Source organism: Melozone crissalis, unplaced genomic scaffold (genome assembly GCF_028551555.1).
Source record: "Melozone crissalis strain CALT ecotype California unplaced genomic scaffold, PUWL_Pcris_2 ptg000041l_1, whole genome shotgun sequence".
Taxonomy (NCBI): domain Eukaryota; kingdom Metazoa; phylum Chordata; class Aves; order Passeriformes; family Passerellidae; genus Melozone; species Melozone crissalis.
This window is the reverse complement of record NW_026535819.1, coordinates 10,367,429-10,387,654: the sequence shown is the minus strand read 5'-3', so window position 1 is coordinate 10,387,654 and position 20,226 is coordinate 10,367,429. Positions and strand designations below refer to the sequence as shown.

Here is a 20,226-nt window from a genome sequence, read left to right as displayed (position 1 = left end):
GACTGAGGGACACACGGCCGTGGGGGTCTCGGTTGCCCCCGGGAGCTGCAGGCACACAAAGCTGTGCGGATTTCGGATTTTTGGGAAGCGCCGTGGGAAAAGGAGCCCCCCCCCAATTCAGGGGCAGGGATGGGACGGGCGGTGCTGCCCCCGCGTGGCACCGCGCGGTCACTGCACCCGGACACGGCGGGGACCAAACACCCCCAAAAACCCCAAAAAAGCAGCAAGGACAAGTTGTAGTGCTTGGGCCTTGCTTCTCACTCCCTTTTCTGGCAGTCTTCTTCCAATGGCACTGATCTGTCGCTCGTTAAAAAGCAAGTATATTGCTATCTTAATTACATGTGGCTGGAACGCTTGTAACTGGAAAGAATTACAGCTTCCATCTGTGTTTTTAATTTCTTCCATTTAAAGTATCTCTCCTCGATCTCATCACAAAGTGCACATAGACAGTGTTTCACTGCTTATGGGTATAATGTATTTATCAAAACTTAAGAGCATCAGTCTTTTCTCAACACACATGGACACTGGCCCCTAAATCTGAAGCTCCTTATCTGACAACATCTTATCAGGCAAGCAGCTTCAGTTTTCACTTCTTGCTTTTTCTGATTCTGCAAATTTAATGTTTGCAGAATCAGAAAAAGGTCGCACAGGAAGGATGCTCAGAGAAGCCACCTCTACCTGACCAAGCCATGCCCAGGGACACGAGGGGGACAGGAGGGGTTCAGGGCACGAATGCACCACCCCAGGTGATGTTCTCCAGACCCACAGCTCTCCCCAGTCCCAGGAGGGTAAAATAAAAGGTGCAACAACCCCAGGGCTCAGTCCAATGAGCCACAGAATGACCGTAGAGGGCAATCACTCCCCCCGTCCCTGCTGCCATCCATACCCTCAAGGACAGTTTCACAGCCTTCACACCCCCTGGGCTGTGATCCCAGCAGAAGCACGTCCCGCTGCTGCCAGGCACCCGCTAATGTGGGAAAAGCAGATCCAAACACGGAGCCTCACGCTCCAAACCCCATCTGCCTCCCATCGCTGCGCCGCCAGCGCCGCCGGCAGCCGGGAACCCGCCAGCACACGGGACCGGCCATCCACAGCCCCGAGCAGCGATCCCACTGTGCTCGCAGTTCAGCGGGGCAGCAGCTCCCAGTTGTTCCCAGCAGTGCCAGTTTAGCAGGGCAGCATTCGGGCTGGCAGAGCACTAAACACCCCTTGTGTGACACAGGACGGTCACCCCCACAGCACAGCCCTCGGCACCAAGCCAGCTGGAACACACCAGGCAGGTGATCCTGGCCCCTGGGTGGACTTCCCAGCTGGAACACACCAGGCAAACACCTCCCAAGGAAGCTCCCCAACTTCCCCATGCTGCTCCTCTTGCACACCCTTGCACAGAAGGGGTGGCACCGACCCAGGCTGTGACAGCCACGGGCAGCACAGCCCCCAGCTGCGGCCACACTGCACAATAAATGCCCCAGCAAAAGTAATTCCACAAAATAATTGCTGATTTCACTCCAGGGTTGCCTCTATAAATTGATCTGCCCTAGCACCCCAGCATGACCACGAGGCCCAGCACCATCACCCCACGCTGCTTCCAAACCATCCCCGGGGCAGCACATCCCCGTTCCTCGCAGGACGCTGGCTGTCCTACCTTTCCAGGTATTTTTCCGAGAAGTCCACCATGGCGTGGCACATGGAGGCCGGCAGCGAGTGCCGGGAGAGGAGCAGTGCGGACCGCGGCCCGCGCCCCATAAATAGTCCCGGGGCCGGCGGGGACGGGCGGCGCAGCCAATGGCGCTGCCAGCGCTCCCCGAGCATCCCCCGAGCATCCCCCGCCGCTCAAGGTGAGCGGAGCCCTCTCCTGACCGGGGGGGCCCAGCCTCCCCCCGCGGCCGCGGGGACGTCCCTGCTCCAAGGGCTTCGCTTTCATTTCCAGTGCTGGGGGGGGAAATAATAAAAGAGCCAAAAATAGGCGGCAGCGCTGCGGCAGCGCGGGCCCACAGTGCCGCTCGCTGGCACAGCGGCGTGCGCGGCCCCCTCGCAGCCCGGGCCGCTCCGAGCACGTGTAGCTGCTCCGTTTGCCCGGCACAGGGCGCGGGGTGATTGAGCAGGGAGCAGGGCACGGGCACACGTGGCACGGGGCACACGGCCCGGGCACCCCCGGCCGGATCCCCGTTCTGCAGAGTTCGCTCCCGCACATCCTCACCCATGCCTCTGCCCCCCTCAGCTGCAGCTGCGTTTGAGGCCAGCAAAGGCCACGGCCGCCTTGTCCTTGCTCGCACCCACTTCTTGGCACCCCGAAGCCTTACCGGGGGCAGCAGAGAGCTGCCGGTGTCCCCGGGGGTCCCCGCGGTCCCCGCTCCCACCGCGCTGCCGCGGATGTGCGGCGAGGGCTGAGCCTGACCCTCCCCATCCCACCTCCCCATTCCCCTCCCGGCATGGGGCCAGCGGGAAGGAGGCCCCAGCTCAGATTTCAGCGCTTCCATGTCCTCTCCCTGAACCCGGGCACGCTGCTTTTCCCCAGAACCAGTGTCCTCGCCCTGCCCGGGCTCGGTGGGATGCGGGCTCCCAGCTGGGCTGGGCAGTGCCCCCAGCACACCCCGCACCCTCCCTGGAAATAATCCCATCTGAACTGAGACCCCAGCTCGTGGCTTTGCTGCTGGAAAAAGTCAGGGGGAAGACAGGGATCCTGAGGGCTCCAGCAGGGCGAGGCCGAGGTGTCTGATCCCACAAACAGCCCTGGCACCCCTGGTGCCACCCCCAGTGTGACACTTACAGGCTCTTGCTGCGCTTCTTGCGGGAGGTCTCGTCCCCTTCGTCACAGCTGCACTCGGGGTCTGCTCCACTCAGCTGGGGGAACAGAAGAACAGTGTCTGTCATCACACCAGGACGTGCCCACAGTGTCACTCTGTGTCACCAGCCAGCAGGGCCAGCATCCCCACAGCACCCACAGCACCCAGCCCAGACCCACAGCACCCACAGCACCCACAGCACACAGCCCAGACCCACAGCACCCACAGCACCCACAGGGCCCTTCCCCAGGATGGCAGTGACACAGGACAAGCTCCTGACACAGGAACCTCCCTGCCCTCCTCATCCTCTGCCAATTCAGCCTGTGGCGCTCCTGGAGCATCCAAGGAGATCCCAGGGCCACAGCCCAGGTACCCTCCAGGTTCAAGGTGCTGACAGTGGAACCTCCTACAGGGAGGACATTCACATCCCCACTCCTGGTGCTCCTACTCCTGAGGGGGCACAGGGATCCTGCCTCTGCCCACAGAGCCCCCCAGAACCAGGCTGGGCACCCAAAATCTATGAGGAGTTCCCAGCAGTCCCCAGGCAGGAGAAATCAGAGCAGGTCAACTATAATTGAATCATATCATTGCAGTTTACAATTGTCCTCTCTGACCACTGCTCCAGGGCAGCCTGGACAAACCAAGGGGATCTGGGATGTGCCATGAGCTCAGGGCAGCACCAGCACAGCCACAAAGGCTGGCACCAGGCAGGGAGACCCACGGGATCACCATGGCCCAGGAGTTTCAGCATTCCATCCATCCTTGCACACTGCAGATGCTCACAGCCAGCCCCACATCCCAACCCTGCATCCCGACCCCCAGGGGGAACCATGCTGGGGCAACTGGGGTGACTGGGAATGAGTGAGGTCCTCCTGGGGGCAACTGGGATGTACTGGGAATAAGTGAGGTCCTCCTGGGGGCAACTGGGAAATACTGGGAATGAGTGAGCTCCTCCTGGGGGCAACTGTAACCATACTGGGGAAACTGGGGTGACTGGGAATGAGGATGCTGGGGGCAACTGGGATGTACTGGGAGTGTCTGTAACCATACTGGAGGGGACAACACTGGGAACAGCTGGGACCATATTGGGGGCAACCTGGAGCAACTGGGAGTGACTGTGTCTATACTGGGGGCCACTGAGATCATACTGGCAGTGAGAGGGACTGTGCTAGGGGTGACTGGGTGCAACTGGGATCATACTGGGTGGAACTGGGATGACACTAGGGGGACTGGGATCATACAGGGAGTGACCAAGAGCACGCTGAGGGCAGTTTGGACCATGTTGGGGAAAACTGGGATATACTGGGAGCAACTGGAACTGCACTGATGGTGACTGAGTAGCTGTGGGCAACTGGAATCCTGCTGGAAGCAACTGGGAGGAAGTGGGAGTAACTGGGAGCATGCTGGGGGCAACTGGGATATATTGAGTGAGACTGGAGGTCACTGGGATCATACTGGGAGCGACTGGAACCGGGGCAATGGCCTGGGCTGGGTGGTGTGGGGCCTCAGGGAGCGCAGGGAACACTGTGACACTGCGGGGCCTGATGGAACCAAGGGGACATGGTGACACTCAGGCCCACGCTCATGGGGTGTTTCAGAGCCCCGGGGGCTGTGTGTCCCTGCCGGGCGCTTTCCAGGCTCATCCCCCGCGGCCGGGCCGTGGGAACCCAGCGCTCAGCCCCGCAGCCCCGGGCCCGGGGTTCCGGACATTTCCTTCCATTCTGGCCCCGCTTTCCGGAGTTTATCGGCCCGAACAATGCGGCCCCGGCCGCTGCGGCCCCGGCCGACGGGCTGGCCGCGCCTTCCTGCCATTGTCCGCACAGGCTCCGGCCTCGGGGACAAAAGGCAGCGGCAGAGCTCTCCCGAGGAGCCCCAGGCGCCCCACCGTGCCCATAGAACATCCAGCTCCAAACCCCACCGCGGGAAGGGGGACGGGGAGGCACAGCGGGCACGACGGGGTTAAAGGAGGCTGTGGGATGAGCCCCTCTGGAACACTCCCAGATGGGAAAATAACCAAGGCTGATGGAGGTGATGGCCCTGCAGCAAGGCCCTGCAGCTGGGTGCAGGTGTTGGCAGTGCTTGACAGCTTGGTGGGGAATTCCCTGTGGGAATTGTGCATCAGTGGCCTGCTCCAAAAAGCTGGGAGGTTTCATTGAACTGATCAAGGGCACAGAGCAATGAAAGCGCTCCTGAAGTGTAGGCAGGGGCTGCAATCCCACAGTGGCTCAGCCCCGTGTCTGCCTTCCCTGACTGCTGCACTCCCTCCACAGGCAGCTGGAGAGGCAGGGCAAGGGGAACGGGACAGTGGGAGCACGGCAGGAATGGGGCAGTGGGGACAGGGACAGGGACATGGGAGCAGGGCAGTGGGAATAGGGAATAGGAACAGGGGAATGGGAACAGGGCAGTGGGAATGGGGAATAGGAACAGGGGAATGGGAACAGGGCAGTGGGGACGGGGCAGTGGGAATGGGGCAGTGGGAATGGGGGAATAGGAACAGGGCAATGGGAATGGGGCAGTGGGAACATGGGAATGGGAATGGGATGATGGGAGCAGGGCAATGGGAGCAGAGCAGTGGGAACGGGGTAGTGGGAATTGGGTAGTGGGAACAGGGCAGTGGGGACAGGGTAATGGGAGCAGGACAGTGGGAAGGGGCAGTGGGAATAGGGCAATGGGAATGGGGTGGTGGGAGCAGAGCAGTGGGAGCAGAGCAGAGGAAATGGGGCAGTGTGAGCAGGGTGATGTGAGCAGGGAGCAGGGCAGCAGGAACAGGCAGAACACATGGGCAGGGATTTAGGCTCCAGGCAGCCAGAGCTGCTGCAGGCTTGGAACTGGGAGCTGCAGGAGGTGCAGCCGCCACACTGCCCTCTCCGCCAGCACAGGCTGCCAATCCCTGCCCCAAAAACCCCAGTCTAACATGCACTAGAACACTTTAACGCAGGAGGAGCTCCGTTCACCTGTCGGGAAAACAACATCTCCCAGGTGAGAGCAGGAAGAGCAGAGGGCGCTCCCCGGGGCAGGGGGAGCAGGACCGGGGTGCCCGGCAGGGACACAGAGCCCACCCGGCCCGGGCAGCGCTGCAGGGCTGCAGGGTTGCAGGATTGCAGGGTTGCAGGGATGCAGGGATGCAGGGTTGCAGGCATGCAGGGATGCAGGGATGCAGGGTTGCAGGCATGCAGGGTTGCAGGGATGCAGGGTTGCAGGATTGCAGGGATGCAGGGTTGCAGGATTGCAGGATTGCAGGGATGCAGGATTGCAGGGCTGCAGGGTTGCAGGATTGCAGGGATGCAGGGTTGCAGGGTTGCAGGATTGCAGGGAGGCAGGGATGCAGGGTTGCAGGGCTGCAGGGATGCAGAGTTTCAGGGCTACAGGGATGCAGGATTGCAGGGATGCAGGGATGCAGGTTTGCAGGGCTGCAGGGATGCAGAGTTTCAGGGCTACAGGGATGCAGGATTGCAGGGATGCAGGGATGCAGGGATGCAGGGTTGCAGGGCTGCAGGGATGCAGGGATGCAGGATTGCAGGGATGCAGGGATGCAGGATTGCAGGGATGCAGGGTTGCAGGGATGCAGGGATGCAGGGATGCAGGGATGCAGGGATGCAGGGCTGCAGGCTCGGGGCTGCACACACAGCGGCACTGTGAGCTCTCCTTCAGGGCACCGCTCATGGGACGCTCCCAGCCGGCGCTGTCGCTGTCGCCGCCTCCCTCGCACGTGTGACAGGCAGCGACCGCGTCCCTGACACAAGGGTGGCTTTTCTTTACCGGGGATGGGGCGGGTCTGAACCCTCCATCTCCTCCCGCACACAATTGTTGGCCTCAGTCTCCAGGAGAGTTTGGGCTCCCCTGCAGACAGCAGCCCCATCCCAGCAGTGTGTAACCCTGGGAAGGGCTCTCACCAGCTGAGCCCAAAAATTCCTCCAGGAAACAGCATCAGGGTGGCTTTTCAAGCAGCATGTCAGGAAAAGGGTTAACCCAGCCTGGGTTTAACCCCAGGGTCTGCAGCAGCCTCTCCTGCCAAGGAGCCATGGCTCTGGAGCAGAATGTGCCTCTGCAAGGTGCTCCCAAGCAGCAGGGATGGTCCTGGGCTGTGGAAGGAGGTCCTGGGCTGGGAGCACACCCTGAGCACTGAACTGCAGCCCTGTGCTGAGCACCAGAGCCCCGAGCAGCACCCAGAGCTGGGGAAGGGGCAGAACAGGGTTTGGGGCCAGGGGCCACTCCCAGCACCCTGCCAGTGCCACCTGGGGAGGATGGGGACAGCAGCACTGCCATGAATGGTCTCTGCACTGGCAGCTCATTCCTGCACCATGCAGCCAGGGCCAGCTCTGCTTTGGGGGCTCAGGAGCACCCCAGACCCTGGGATAGCAGTGGCCAGTCCTGGGCAGAACTGCCTCAGCAGAGCCTCTGCTGCTCCTCCTGCAGCACAGCTGGGGCCACACATCTCTGCTGAGCACAGCTGCTCCATGGTCAGAGCCCTGCAGAAGGCTGCTGGGGCAGAGGGTCCCACTGCTCCTGCACCCCCTGCACGCTGGGGACTGTCACCAGGGACTCTCCCTGTGCATTCCCAGATCCCCAGGGGCACTCAGCCACCAGCAGTCCCAGCAGACAGCGCTGCCCAGGCCATGGGTGTAGCAGTGGCAGTGCCACCCACAGCCCCAGCACGCTGCTCTGGGTACCATGCCCGGCTGCTGGCACCTCCAGAGCTGCTACCAGGGGCAGGGACCCTCCTGAGCGCTCAGAAGGGAGCTGTGCCATGCTCATGGAGACAGAGACCACCTGGCAGGACCCCTCCAGCCCAGGAGCTGTCCCAGCACACGGTCAGCGTGGCTCTCGTACCTTCCTGTGGCCCGAGAAGAGCATGGTGAGCTGGTGGATGGAGCCGCCGTTCTTGACCAGCTCCTTCTTGAGGGTCCTGGGGGAGGGCAGGGCCCAGCGTGCGGCGGTGCCCTGGCTGTCGGGGCAGTGCAGGGTGGTGTCGGAGGTGAAGCAGTGGCCCTTGCTCTCCTGCAGGAGGCTGCCCTCGCTGTGCGTGCGGCGCCGCAGCGAGCCCTGCACGCTCAGGGTGTAGCCGGCCTGCCCGCCCGTCTCGATCATGCTGCTGCGCTTCAGCTCGTTCCTCTCCAGGTACTGCTCGTCGCTGTCCTCCTCCTCCTCCTCGTCCTCCTCGTCCTCATCTTCCTCCTCATCCTCCTCCTCGTCCTCGCCGTCCGTGGCGCCGCCCGTGCCCGCGGCGCTCTGGCTGAAGGTGCTGTCCAGCCGCAGCTCGGGGATCACAAAGGCGGGCAGGGGGCCGGGCTGCTCCTCTCCCTTTGCCGTGGCCACCGGCTGCTTTTCTGCCGGGAGAGGAGCCTGGGTGGCCCCCAGAGCGTCCCAGGGCTCGGCCAGAGCCGCTGCCTTGGCAGCCAGAGGGGCATCACCCACTGCTGCCTTCCCATCCTCCGAGGGCATCTGCCCCGGCTTCTCGGCGTCCGTCTCCAGCATCTGCCAGAGGAGAAGACAGGGAAGGATGAAACCAGAAGCACCTCAGATCCCCACATCTCTCTGGCACCTTCCTGAGGAGCCTCTCACCTCCTCACACCCCACCTACAATGCTGGCACCGATCTGTACAACGCTGAGTGCTCTGGTGGGTGGGATGGCATCGTCCCCACGTCCTCAGGTGGTGCCAAGTCACCCATTGCTGTCAGCACCCAGGCCTGCTCCCGAGCCCTGCAACACCAGGTCCCCGAGCTGGCAGGGCGGGATGGTGGCACTCAGCTCCCACTGAGGGGGATTCTGAGGAATCCCACGGTACCAGCTGGGCTCCAGCCACAGAGGTAGAGCCGTGGCAGCATCCTCACCCCGATGTTTGCTGGAGCTGCTGCCCTGCCGGGATCCCCCAGGGCTGCGGAGAAACCCAGCAGCTCCTCGGCAGCTCTGGCCCCTCCTGTGCCGCGTTATCATCAAAGGCCGAGGGGAAGCGCCGGGCTCTGCCCATCCCTGCATTGCCCCAGCTCAGCCCGAGCTCTGGGCAAGCCCCAAAAAACCACAGCCACTCCTGCCAGCCCCTGCCAGGGTTTGTGCCTTTGGGGATGGGTTTTTCAGGTCTCTTTGCCTATTGGGGAAGGCCTGAGCAAGCTCTGTCCTTTCAAAGGGAAAAGTCCAAGGGAAAGAAGCTCCAAGGTTGTTTTTGTGAGCAGAGGGAGCCTCTGATGAGCCCTCCCTTGCCAGAGCAGGGTCCTGTGTGATTTTTGTGTCTAAGCCAAAGGGGCAAAACCAGCCCAGCAGGGAAAAAGAGACCAAAGGAGAAAAAATCCTCTCTTTAAGAAGCAATTCCCTCCTACACAGGTCCTGGGGCAGGGACTATTCCACAGGACCATCCCCAGCTAACAAATCACCCAGAAAAGAAGTCATTGTATCCCCAGCTGAGATCCACGCATTTTCACAAACCCAGTGACACCAGCAAGTTGGAGTTAACAAAGACACCCCTGACTTCAGCTTCAAAAGGAGCAGCAGCCCCAGGAGTCAGCCCATCCAGCCTCACATCCCATTGGGAAGAGGCACCCACAGAGTGGACAGAGGTTCCATCCCCATGGAGGTCCCAGCCTGTGACAGCACCCCAGGGACAGCCACCCTGCAGGGGACACCCCTCATCCCCCAGAGCACAGAGGGGATATCCAGGACATCCCCAGGCAGCTGTGTGCAGATGTTGGGCTGCAGAACTGCTGTCACCTCCAGGAAACACCAGGGGTGGGGGGTGTGAGCCCCCTGTGCACAGAGGGGACAGCACAGACACCCCCCAGCCTGAGCTCAGGGGGCAAAGAGCTGGGCAGGTTTCCAGGAAGGTGCTGGAGCTCAGTGCCACAGCCCACACGTGTCCAGCTGTGCCCTGTCCTGGTTTATCACACCCAAAGGGTCCCTGTGGCACCTGCAGCACAGAGAGCAGCAGCTCTGTCCCACCCAGCCTGGCTCACCCAGCAGCAATTCAGCATCACCTCAACTCCCCCAGAGAGTCAGAACACAAATTCAGAGACCACGTTGTGCTTGGTCCCTTCATGGCATCACTCTGCCCATGAAACAGCTGGATTTGGTGTCAGGCACAAAGCAAATGCTCCCTCACCCACCCTTGGGGTGAAATTACACATTAATTCCCTGTAAGAAGGGAATGTTCCAGCCCTGCCCTGCCAGGCTGCCCATTTGCACCAGAGCTGCCTCAATGATGCTGCTGATGTTTTATTTGTCTTGCAATCACTGCCATCATTATCTCATGAAATAATTAGAGGAAAAACCCACACAGCCCTGGAGTCAGTGCCCACAAAGCCCTCCCCCAACGCTGCCTCCCTGCCCAGTCCTGCTCACAGTGCTGGGTGCCTGCATCTGATAAGGTCCTAGAAGGAAATGAACAGGCTCCTTTAAAATGAGAGACATTTGGGGATTAAATTAAATCCTTGCACTAATTCAATCAGAGCCTCTGCTGCTCTTCTCTGGCATGGAGGGGATGAGCAGCAGCCTCACCATGAGCCAGGGTGGGTTCCATGTCGGGCTGAGAGCATCACCAGGGCTGTGAAATGCTGTCTGCACAGGGCTGAGCTCTGCTCAGCATCACCTGAGCTGGGGAGAGGCAGCAATGCCATCACTGCCAGCCCACGGAGCTGCTCCTGGCTGGGACTGCATCAGCACCAGGGATTTTATCAGCTCTTCATCAGCCAAGGCCACCTTGCTGCCCAAAGCTGATTGGGACCTCAAGAATGGTGATGTGACCAGGTTTCACAGGCTCACAGGATGGTTTGGGTTGGAAGGGACCTAAAGCCCATCTTATCCCACCCCCTTCCATGAGGTTCACTATCCCAGGCTGCTCCAAGCCACAGCCAACCTGGCCTTGGGCACTGCCAGGGATCCAGGGGCAGCCACAGCTGCTCTGGGCACCCTGTGCCAGGAATTCCTCCCAAGTATCCCATCCATCCCTGCCATCTGGCAGTGGGAGCCATTCCCTGTGTCCTGTCACTCCAGGCCCTTGTCCAAATTCCCTCTCCAGCTCTTCTGGAGCCTCTTTAGGCCCTGGAGCCACTGAGCAGCTTCTCCAGTACCTGAGGGGGGCTGCACCTTCTCACCCCTTCATGTGGCCAAGGGGCTGCTGGAGGAGCAGCAGTGGAGGCAGAGCTGGTGCTGTCTGAGGGAGCTGCTGTCCTTCCCCCTCACAGACTCTCCCCAAACATCCTCTGCTCTCACTGCACCAGCTCAGGAGCCAGCAGCCAACATCTGGACTTCTCCATTCCCAATGCCTTGGTCTCACTGCTCTCAGCATCTGGCTGTCCCTGAGGTCCATGTGCAGATTTCCCTTTTTTCACCACCTGCATCCTCCCCTGCACCCAACAAAGTGGATTTGCCATTCCCAGCCTCTGGGTTTCCCTGTCTGCACTGGGGCAGGGCTGAGGGGATTTACTCCATCCTCCCTGGAGGATCTCACACTTCACTCCTCCAGTTTCTGTCTCAGACTGAGAGGCCAAGGCAGCATTTCCTGAGAAGGGGAAGAGAAAGCAGAAGCAAGAGCTGTCTCCAAAGCCCAGGATGGCTCTCTGGGGTCATTTTAGGGAAGGAGGATGATAGGACTGAGACCAGAGCAACAGCAAGACAGTTCCTGAGAATGATCTCCCCATTGAGCAAATATCAACACACTCCAAAAAAAGCCAACACTGCCCTGCCTGCTTCAACATCCTCAAACCTTGCACCTGTTACCCACTCTCTGGGTTCTCTTTGCCATCAAGGATCACTTACTATCTCAAAAATTAGGTTTTTTTCAAGTTTTTAAAGTTTTATTGAAACCAAGGCAGAGCAGAAGAACTGCAAACTCCCTGCTCCTTGGTCTGTACTTCAAACTCAGGTTTTTCTGAGCTGCTGCTCACATCCAGGATAGCTCCAGCTCGCCAGCAGAGAAAATTTCAATAAGTTCAAGCACAACCTTGACTCCTCCAGCATTTCTTTAAATAATGTGGCCTTGCTGGTGGCCCACAGCTGGGGCTTCCAGCTGGGGAAACCCCAGCCATGGAGACAGCACACTGAGAGCTGGAGCCTGCCCTGCCCTTGCCCTGGTGCTGCCAGAAGTGCTGGCACAGGTGGCATTCCCTGGAATCCCCAGCAAGGGGAGGTCAGGGATTTTTGGGTTTTGAGGCTCTCAGCTTCTCATTTCAAAGCCTCTGCTCCTCTCAGTCATGGAGCCACTGTGGCTCAAGGAATGCCTGGCCACAGGGATATTTAATTGAGCCTTTCCTGGCTCCTGATGGGGATGCTCAGGTTTTCTCTTTCTTTTATGGAGGCAAAACCCAGCTCAGAGAGCTGCCCCGCACCCAGGTACCTCCTCAGCCAAAAGCAGGGATTGGGAAAAGCAGGGAAGTCCCTGCAGCTGTTGGACATGGATGTAGCAGGAGAGCAAGGGATGTGCTCTCACCCAGGAAGGGTGGGTGGACCTCCTGGGACTCTGCAGGAGGAGCCAATCTTGTGGCTGTCCCCAACGATGGCAGCTCCATCCTCCCTGTGTCCCTCTCTGGCTCCTATTGCCCCTCAAAGACCTTTGGTCTGAGAGGCCTCACCTGTCCCCAGAAGCATTTAACTCCATGGGAATGAGACCAAGGTTATTTTGGGAGAGATGCACACAGCAGTGGGTTCCCTGTGCTGGAGGCAATATCCCACCCCAGCTGGATTGCAGCTGATGCAAAAAGAGCACCCACATCATCCAGGAAAACCAATCTTTCCAAAGTAGATCTTTCCTAAAGCAGAAGGAAAATATTTTTCAATTTGGGTTCTTAGCATGGGACAAACTGTGCCCAGATCCACCAGATTGGAAACTTCTGTGAAAGGCTGTTGAGCAGCTCAGGATTTAAAAGTGACTTCTAAGAACCAAGGAAGCTCCCAGCTAGAGGGAACAGCATCTAAAGCACAGCACGGGGCTGAGGGGAAAAAAGCAGAGCCAGAAATGCAAAGCAGAACTACCAAAACTTGAGAAAGTCTTCGTGGCAGTCATTGTGAAAGTGCTCACAAGGAACATTCCCCGAGCTGTGCTCCTCACCCAGCGAGGCCAGCCAGAGCCCAGGGCTCGATGCTCAGCCGGGTTTTCTACCCTCGCCCTGCTTCATTACTGCACAATGAATAATTGATCCCGGGCAATTAGCGGGACAGCAGCAGTGCCCGGGGCAGGGCAGGGCAGGGAGGGTGGAGGCGCAGATGGGAGATGGGGGGGGATGTTTGTACCGCGAAGCCTGGCAGGAGAAGCCCTCGGGGGGGGAAGCACGGGGGGATCCCTGCCTGCAGGAGCGTCGGGACAGACGGAGACGAGAGATCTCTGGAGTCAGATCGTGGAACTTGGGGTTTATTGCAAAGGGCCTGGGTGCAGGGCCCTGCTGGGAGCTGCCAAACACAGCTCAGAGCAGGAATGAGAGAAGAGAGGGGGAGAGAGTATGAGAGGGTAAGAGAGTAAAAGGGCAAGAGAGCAAAAGCATAATAGAGCAAGTTTCCCATTACAATATTACAATACAATAATCTTCTTCTGTGTTGAATATTCTAATTCTCACTAACCAATCTAGTACAAGATACAAATCCTATAGCATTTACATACAGCCTATCAGAATCATTACATTACCATACTGTGTTACATTTTAAACCCTAAAAACTCTTTGGGCTCCTTCTGCCAAGCTGGCAGGGTCTGCTCAATCCCTTGGGCCTGTCTGCAAGCTGAGGGTGTTGTTCCATCAAAAGGGGATCACCTTCAGCCGGCCACACCATTGTTTTCCAGTTGTTCAGTATTAAGGTATCTCAAAGCTTGCTGTCAGCTCATAGTTTCGCTTACAGTTTCTATATTCTCAAAATCTTTTGCCAGACAATCATGTTTCTAGGGCTTTCCTGTTTCATCTTCCCCAACACCTGCCCAAATCCCGATCCCCATCCCTGCATTCCCGGGGGTCGCTGCTCACAGGGCTCTGCCCAGCCCCAGCCCTGCGGCCCCGGAGCTCAGCGGGAAGCGGAGCCCACCCGAGGGCAGCAGCCCCGTGCCCGGGGAGAGCAGCTCGGCTGCAGGCTCGGCTCCCACCCTTCATCTCGGTGTCAGCTCACGGTGCCAGCCCCAAATCGGGACCGACCCTCCCCACGCCGCCACCAGGGGCTCGACACCGCCCCGAGCTGCCAGCCCCGACCCGCAGCTGCCCCGCAGCCCCAGCTCCGCATCCCAGCCCATCCATCCCCAGCGAGACTCCGAGCATGCCACGGCTGCAATTCCAGCCTGAACCTGCTGGCTGGTCCCCAGTGCCAGTCCAGAGACGGTATCTAAAGGCTGCAAAAGTCCCGGAGCAGAAAAATCCACATTGTGGGCACATTGCAATGCTGATCCCACAGTAAGAGCCAGCTGGTGCCGACGGCACAGTCGTGCACAGCCCAGATTTTAGGGGAAACCTCAAAACATCCCCGCAGTACAAATGCCCGCTCGCCCTCCCTGGATGCCCCTTACCAACCCTCAAGCCCAGCCTGGTGGCAGATGAGCCGTGCAGGAGCCACAGTTCCCCAGGAGAGAGCGGGGCAGGGAGCAGAGCTTGGATCCCCAAGGACACCAGCGCTCCTGGCACCCCGTGCTGCTCCCTCAGCCTGAGCCGGATCCTGCCCAGCCCCGGCTCCGGCCCTCAGCTGCATCCTGGCCTTGTAGCACCTACCAACCGCGGCCCCTGAGCTGCATCCCCCGGGCCGGGCGAGCGGCTCCTCCGCCGGCTGCAGCCCCCATGTGCCCGCGGCGGCGCTCGGCTGCTGCTGCTGCTGGCTCCGGCTCTGCCCCGCTGTTATTAATGGCCGTGTCAAGCGGCGGCTGAAACCGCCCCAGCCTCCCCCAGACGCGGCTCACTCGTGCCCCCCGTGCTATTTCTGGCTCTGGAGGCTGTCCCCGGAGGTGCTGGTAGCTGCTGACAGCAGCGCACGGCCGCTGTGCCCTGAGGAAGGGCCATGCATCACCCTGCGCTGCTCCTGCCCTGTCCTGCCCCCGGCGACACCGAGCAGAGATCCCGGCGCTTCCTGCTTAAGGAAATTCTGCTGCAAGTTCGCTGATCGTGGGGTTTTTTTCCCAGACTGTTTTCTGTGGCGAAGTGACGGCTCGGGAGTGGAGGATGCTCTGCAATGGGGAGCTCTGCCCTTGGCATCTCAACCTCTGTGAGCAGCTCAATCCACATGGGCAGGTGCAGGGAGAATAAACAGGCAGGATGGTGGATGGTGTCCATCCAGAGGACAGCCCACGGTGACCATCTGCCCCCCTCTGCTCCTGCAAGGCCAGGGCCTCTCATGGCATCGCCATGGACACGGGGCTGGGGACTCGATGCCAGTCTGGGCATTTCTCCTGCTGGGATTCCACTTCACTAACAGAGACAGTCAAGTGTTCTAATGGTTCCAGAGAGACAGCAGAGTGAGGGCTGTGTGCACAGCCACTCCCAGACACGGGCTGGTTTTATCTGCCCCACAGCCACCCCTCACTGCTGCAGTGACAGTCTGAGCTCAGCTCTGCTCTAGCACATCCCCTGCTCAGCCAGCTGCAGCCACATGAATGCTCCTGGGATGAGCAGGACTGTGCTGCCTCCTCTGCCTCACAGGCAGCCACAGCTTTGCAGTGCACAGGAAATGTGGAAGCTCCCTGGTGTCACCGGACACAGAGCTGAGCTCAGCTACACGTGGTCACCATGGACAGCAGTGACTTGGCACTGCCACCCCCACAGCTGTGCCCAGCTCCCATCCTGCCTGCCCTGCTGAAGGCCTGGGGGGTTTTGTGCCTGTTCCCTCTCTGAGGCCACCTGGCTGGCTGCAGGTGTGTGGGACACATGATGTCAACACACTGTGGGGGCCTGGATGTCCCTGAGACTTTGAGCACCCCAGTCCCCAGGGCCTCTCAGTGAGGAATGACCCAGCCACCAGCCCAGCCTGCCCACACCCACTGCTCTGTGCCCACTGTGGGAGGATACAGCTCCTGAGCAGGCTCCAGCTGCTGCCTGCAGCCTCATCACTGCAGGGCAGGTGCCGGGGGACCCGGAGCTGTGAGATGATGTCTGGGTCATAAATATCCCTGGCAGTAAAAATCCAGAGTGGTGGGAAAGAGGGAGGAAGGAGCAGATCCTCTCACTGCCATCAGCCCACAGAACCCTTTCCCTTCAGTGCTGCTCAGCAGGAGAATCTGCAGCTCTGTGGGCAGGGCAGAGCTCTGTCCCTTGGGCAGGGTGAGGGGGGTGACAACCACAGCCTGATGCATTCAGCCACAGCAGATCCACTGGGAAGGACTCATCCAACACCACGTACACAGGACCACCAGGCTGGGGCTGGAAGCTGTTCCTGTGCTAGCAGAGACCACTGGAAGGAAACATCCACCAGGAGGAGAGGACCTGGCAGAGCAGCTCTGCTGTGACTGCCTCCAACAGGACCATGGCCAGAGCCACACACAGGAGGGAGGAATCCCAAATGGTCCCAAACCCAACTCTGGTGGCTCCAAAGGCACACACAGCCCTCCTGCAGTGGTGCTGGCAGGCCTTGCCCTGCTGCTGCATGGGAAGGTGCTCATTCAGGGCAGGACACCAAACCTGGTGGAGGACCAGGGTGCCACAGGGACAGGATGAAGCTGTGCCTACCAGTCCCACACACCTCTGGGCATCACCACCCAAAGCCCCTGGAATTTTGAATAAATCCTTTAACTCTGCAGAGATATCAGGGTTTGGATAACTTTTGCACGAAGTTATTTCAACTTGGCTTCAGAGGCTGCACAGCCACACTCTCACAGTGCCCTGCCATGCCCGGGGGGAAGAGAAGGAGCAGCCACCCGAGGCAGGAGGTGTTTGGGCACAGGCAGGAGGGGTTTGGGCACAGGCAGGAGGGGTTTGGGCACAGAAGAACAGGGATCCAGCCTGGCAGGCTGCAAGAAGCACTTGCAGCACCTCCATTAAATCACAGCATTGCTGGCTCAGAGCACTCAGCTCTGCCCACCCTTGCAGATGATCTCACCCTGCTCAGGCACCGCTGCTGCCAGCGCTTTCCCCTTCCCAGCCCTTCTGGGGATGGCCAGGAGCAGCCCTTCAGGGTTTGACACTGCCTCTGGCCCTGATGGAAGCGCTGGCAGCTGCTCCTGCCCGGCTGCCCTGAGCCTTGTGCTGCTGCTGGGGGTGAGGGGGTGAGGGCAGGCAGAGAGAGATCTGCCCCAGGAACCTGTGTGAGAGGGGACAGCCCTGCTCTGCTCTGCTCATGGCTCAGGAGCCCAGCCAAGCAAAGGAACGATCCCAGGGGAGCTGTGGCTCTGGGCCCCTCTGCTCCCCTCCTCCTGTCCCTGCCTCGGGCACTGGGAGTCCCTCAGTGCCACCAGAATGGCAACAGGGCTGGCAGCGAGGCCAGGGGGCCAGGGTTCAGTGACCCAGGGCTCAGGGGAGGTGATAAACAGATCAGCACCCAGCCCTGCATCCCATGCAGCCCACAGGCACAGTCCTGCATCCCATCCAGCCCACAGGCACAGCCCAGCATCCCAGCCACCCCACAGGCACAGCCCAGCTCCCTGGGGCTTTGGGATGTGTCCTTACAATGGAGGCTGGCAAGCAACTGATGTGCAGCTGCTCAGCCTGGAGTAGAGAAGGTTCTGGGGAGAACTTAGAACCCCTTCCTGTGTTTAAAGGGGTTCCAGGAGAGCTGGAGAGGGACTTTGGACAAGGGCCTGAAGTGACAGGACAAAGGGGAATGTCCTTAAGCTGAAGGATGGCAGGGTTAGGTCAGATATTAGGAAAAAATTCTTTACTATAGAGGTGGGCAGGCCCTGGCACAGGGTGCCCAGAGCAGCTGTGCCTGCCCCTGGATCCCTGGCAGTGCCCAAGGCCAGGCTGGATATTGGGGCTGGGAGCAACCTGGGATAGTGGAAGGTGTCTCTGTCCATGGCAGAGGGATAGAACTGGATGATTTTAAAGGTTCCTTCCAACCCAAACCAGTCTGTAGCTCCATGACTGTTTAAGGAGGGACAGCTTCCTCCAGATTTTAAGTGGACAGAGCTGCACTGGAGCCTGACTCAGAGAGGAGGAGCATCTCTGGTCCCACAGCCTCACAGATCCATGGAGCCTTTGGCTGTCCTCAGCAATGAGTTTCCCCAGTCCAGGATGAGAGCTGCTGGTGGAACAGTGGAACAAGACTTTGTTTTGTTTTTGTGACCTGGCTGCACATGCTGCCAGCTGATGCTTTATCCCTCACTGGGGCAGAATCACCCTCAAGGTTTCTCCCCTCTTTGAACCCCTGACAGCCCAGTTAGGTGCTCAGAGGGTATGGCCAGGTTCAGGTTGGCCCTCCAGGTGCTGCTGTGCTCAGCCTTGGCCAGCCTGTCATGTTAGTATGTGGCAGGAGAGGCTCTAGTGAAGCTCCAGGTTTCCTGCACCCTTGGCCATGTCCTGCCCCACAGCAGCAGATGAGCAGAACCCCCTGGAGCAGATGGCACCCCCTAGATGAGCAGATGGCACCCATGGGGCAGCAGGTTCCCAGCCCAAAATGGGAAGACTTTGGCCGAAAACAAAATCAGAAGGTACAAAATCCTCCCCTCCTTCCCCATCAAAGAGCTGATCACACTCTGGTTAAACTGCTCAGAGACACAGGGAGGAACAGGGCTGTCCACAGCCTTGTCCCCAAGTGTTTGTCACAGCCACCCCAGAGCCTGGTGCTGGACTGTGCACTGAGGGCCAGGAGATGCCCCAGTGCAAGGAGAGGGGATTTACTGGGGCAGGGGGTGCCAAGGAGCAGGGACTGGGGAGGGACAGCAGGGTGGGTGCCTGGGGCGCTCGGGATGAGGAAGAGGAGGCAGGGGGTGGGACAGGAGAGGGGTGACCCCCACTGAAGCAGCCGCAGGTGCCAGAGCAGCCCCGGAGCCCTCCCAGCCCCGGTTTCAATCAGCCCTCCATCACACACTGTTTGCTTTTGCCGACAGCTCATTTACTCGCACTTGTCAAGCACGTTGTAAATAAGTGAGAGAAACAGCCCTGCCCTTCCTGAGCAAGGCACGGCCAGGAAGGGGCCGGTCCCCCCGCCGCTCATTCCCAGCACCGGAGCCAGCGCTGCCAGGAGGGGCCGGGTCATCCACGCTGCTCCCAGCAGGGCTGGGAAAGCGCTGAGCATCCACCACCGCCCTCGGGAAACAAGGGGAGCACCCGTCCTGGACTCCCAAAGTCCACGCCACCGAGTGTCCGTAATTATTTAGCTTAAGGATAATCTGCATCTCTCAGATACAGCCAGCCATCATCTCCGAGGTAATCTCAGGTCACGGAGCCAGAAGGGAAGAGTAATCAGCCGTTCTGAGTGTGGAAGACACAAAGAAACAAGCAGTGAGAATCAGACGGTGGCAGCAGGTCCGTCACACACAGGGGTTGTGCTGTGTGTGGAGCTTTACTATCACACACAGGGGCTTGGTGTGTGTGGAGCTTTTCCATCACACACAGAGTGGGTTTGCTGTCTGTGGAGCTCTTCCATCACACACAGGGGTTTGGTGTGTGTGGAGCTTTTCCATCACACACAGAGCAGGTTTGCTGTCGGTGGAGCTTTTCCCTGGCAGCCAAAGCAGCTGGAGCAGCCCCAGCCCGGTGCCTGCCCTGCCCCTGGTCTCTGCATTTGCCCTCTCTCCCTTCAGCCAGGCTGAATCTCCCCAGCTGGTGCAGCAATGTGAGGGGAGCCCAGCGCTGATGGTCAGCACCCGAGCCAGGGTTAACGCAGTTAAAGCACAAAGCTGCTCCTCTGTAATCACATTGCCGAGGCTGTGGTTCCTGGCAGCCCCAGCCAGCCTCCAGGCTCCTCACAGCCCCAGAGGGGAAGGTTTGCTCCAAGATGGGGATGTGTTTTACAGGGGCTTGCTCAGCACAGTCACAGGGCAGGGGCAGCATCCAGAGCAGACCTGGGCACAAGGACGAGAGGGGGAAGGCTCTGCAGGTGGAGAAAATCCTCACAGGGCAATTCCTGAGCTGCTGCAAGTGCCACGGTGGGTTTGCAGCTCAGGGGAGTTCAGCCAAGTCTTACAGTGCCAGCAGAGCCCCATTTGCAGCACATGCCTGACACTGACATCTGACACTGGGGACAGACAGCTGGACCACAACAACAGCCACGCTGTCCCCAGAGCTCCTCCTGCCCTGACTCTGGCAGGAAAAGCCCACTGGGAGCAGGGCTGGGCTATCACAGCTGCATCCCTCATGGATGTCTCTTCCTCCATCTCCAGAAGCAGATGCTGCATTTGCTCAAGTCCCCCAGAAACCAACAGCTTTGCTCCAAAAGCAGCTCTGAGAGCAGCAGTGCCAACACAGCCCCTGCAGGGCTCATCCTCCTGGCCTGACACCGTCCTCCCTGGGGACACTGCCAGGGGCACTGCCAGAGGCACTGACAGCTCTGCAGAGCCTGGCCCTGAGCCACAGGAACCTTCCTGCCCTTAGTGCTGCCCTGCCCAGGAGGGCTCAGGGGGGC

At 59.7% G+C, this 20,226-nt stretch overlaps 1 protein-coding gene across 2 annotated transcripts in view; it reads right to left on the bottom strand.

The window, feature by feature from the left end:
• Positions 1–20,226, bottom strand: part of RGS3 (regulator of G protein signaling 3) — a 65,384-nt gene that overhangs the window by 3,895 nt on the left and 41,263 nt on the right. Inside the window, exons 11-12 of one of the 2 annotated variants that reach the window (XM_054283915.1) lie at positions 7,617–8,261; positions 2,771–2,844 (exon numbers count right to left, since the gene is read on the bottom strand). In XM_054283915.1, the coding sequence (XP_054139890.1) occupies positions 2,771–2,844; positions 7,617–8,261 (719 nt within the window). Of the gene's footprint in view, positions 1–1,645; positions 1,696–2,770; positions 2,845–7,616; positions 8,262–20,226 lie in introns of those variants that run through there. The other variant, XM_054283917.1, reaches the window with a different exon arrangement.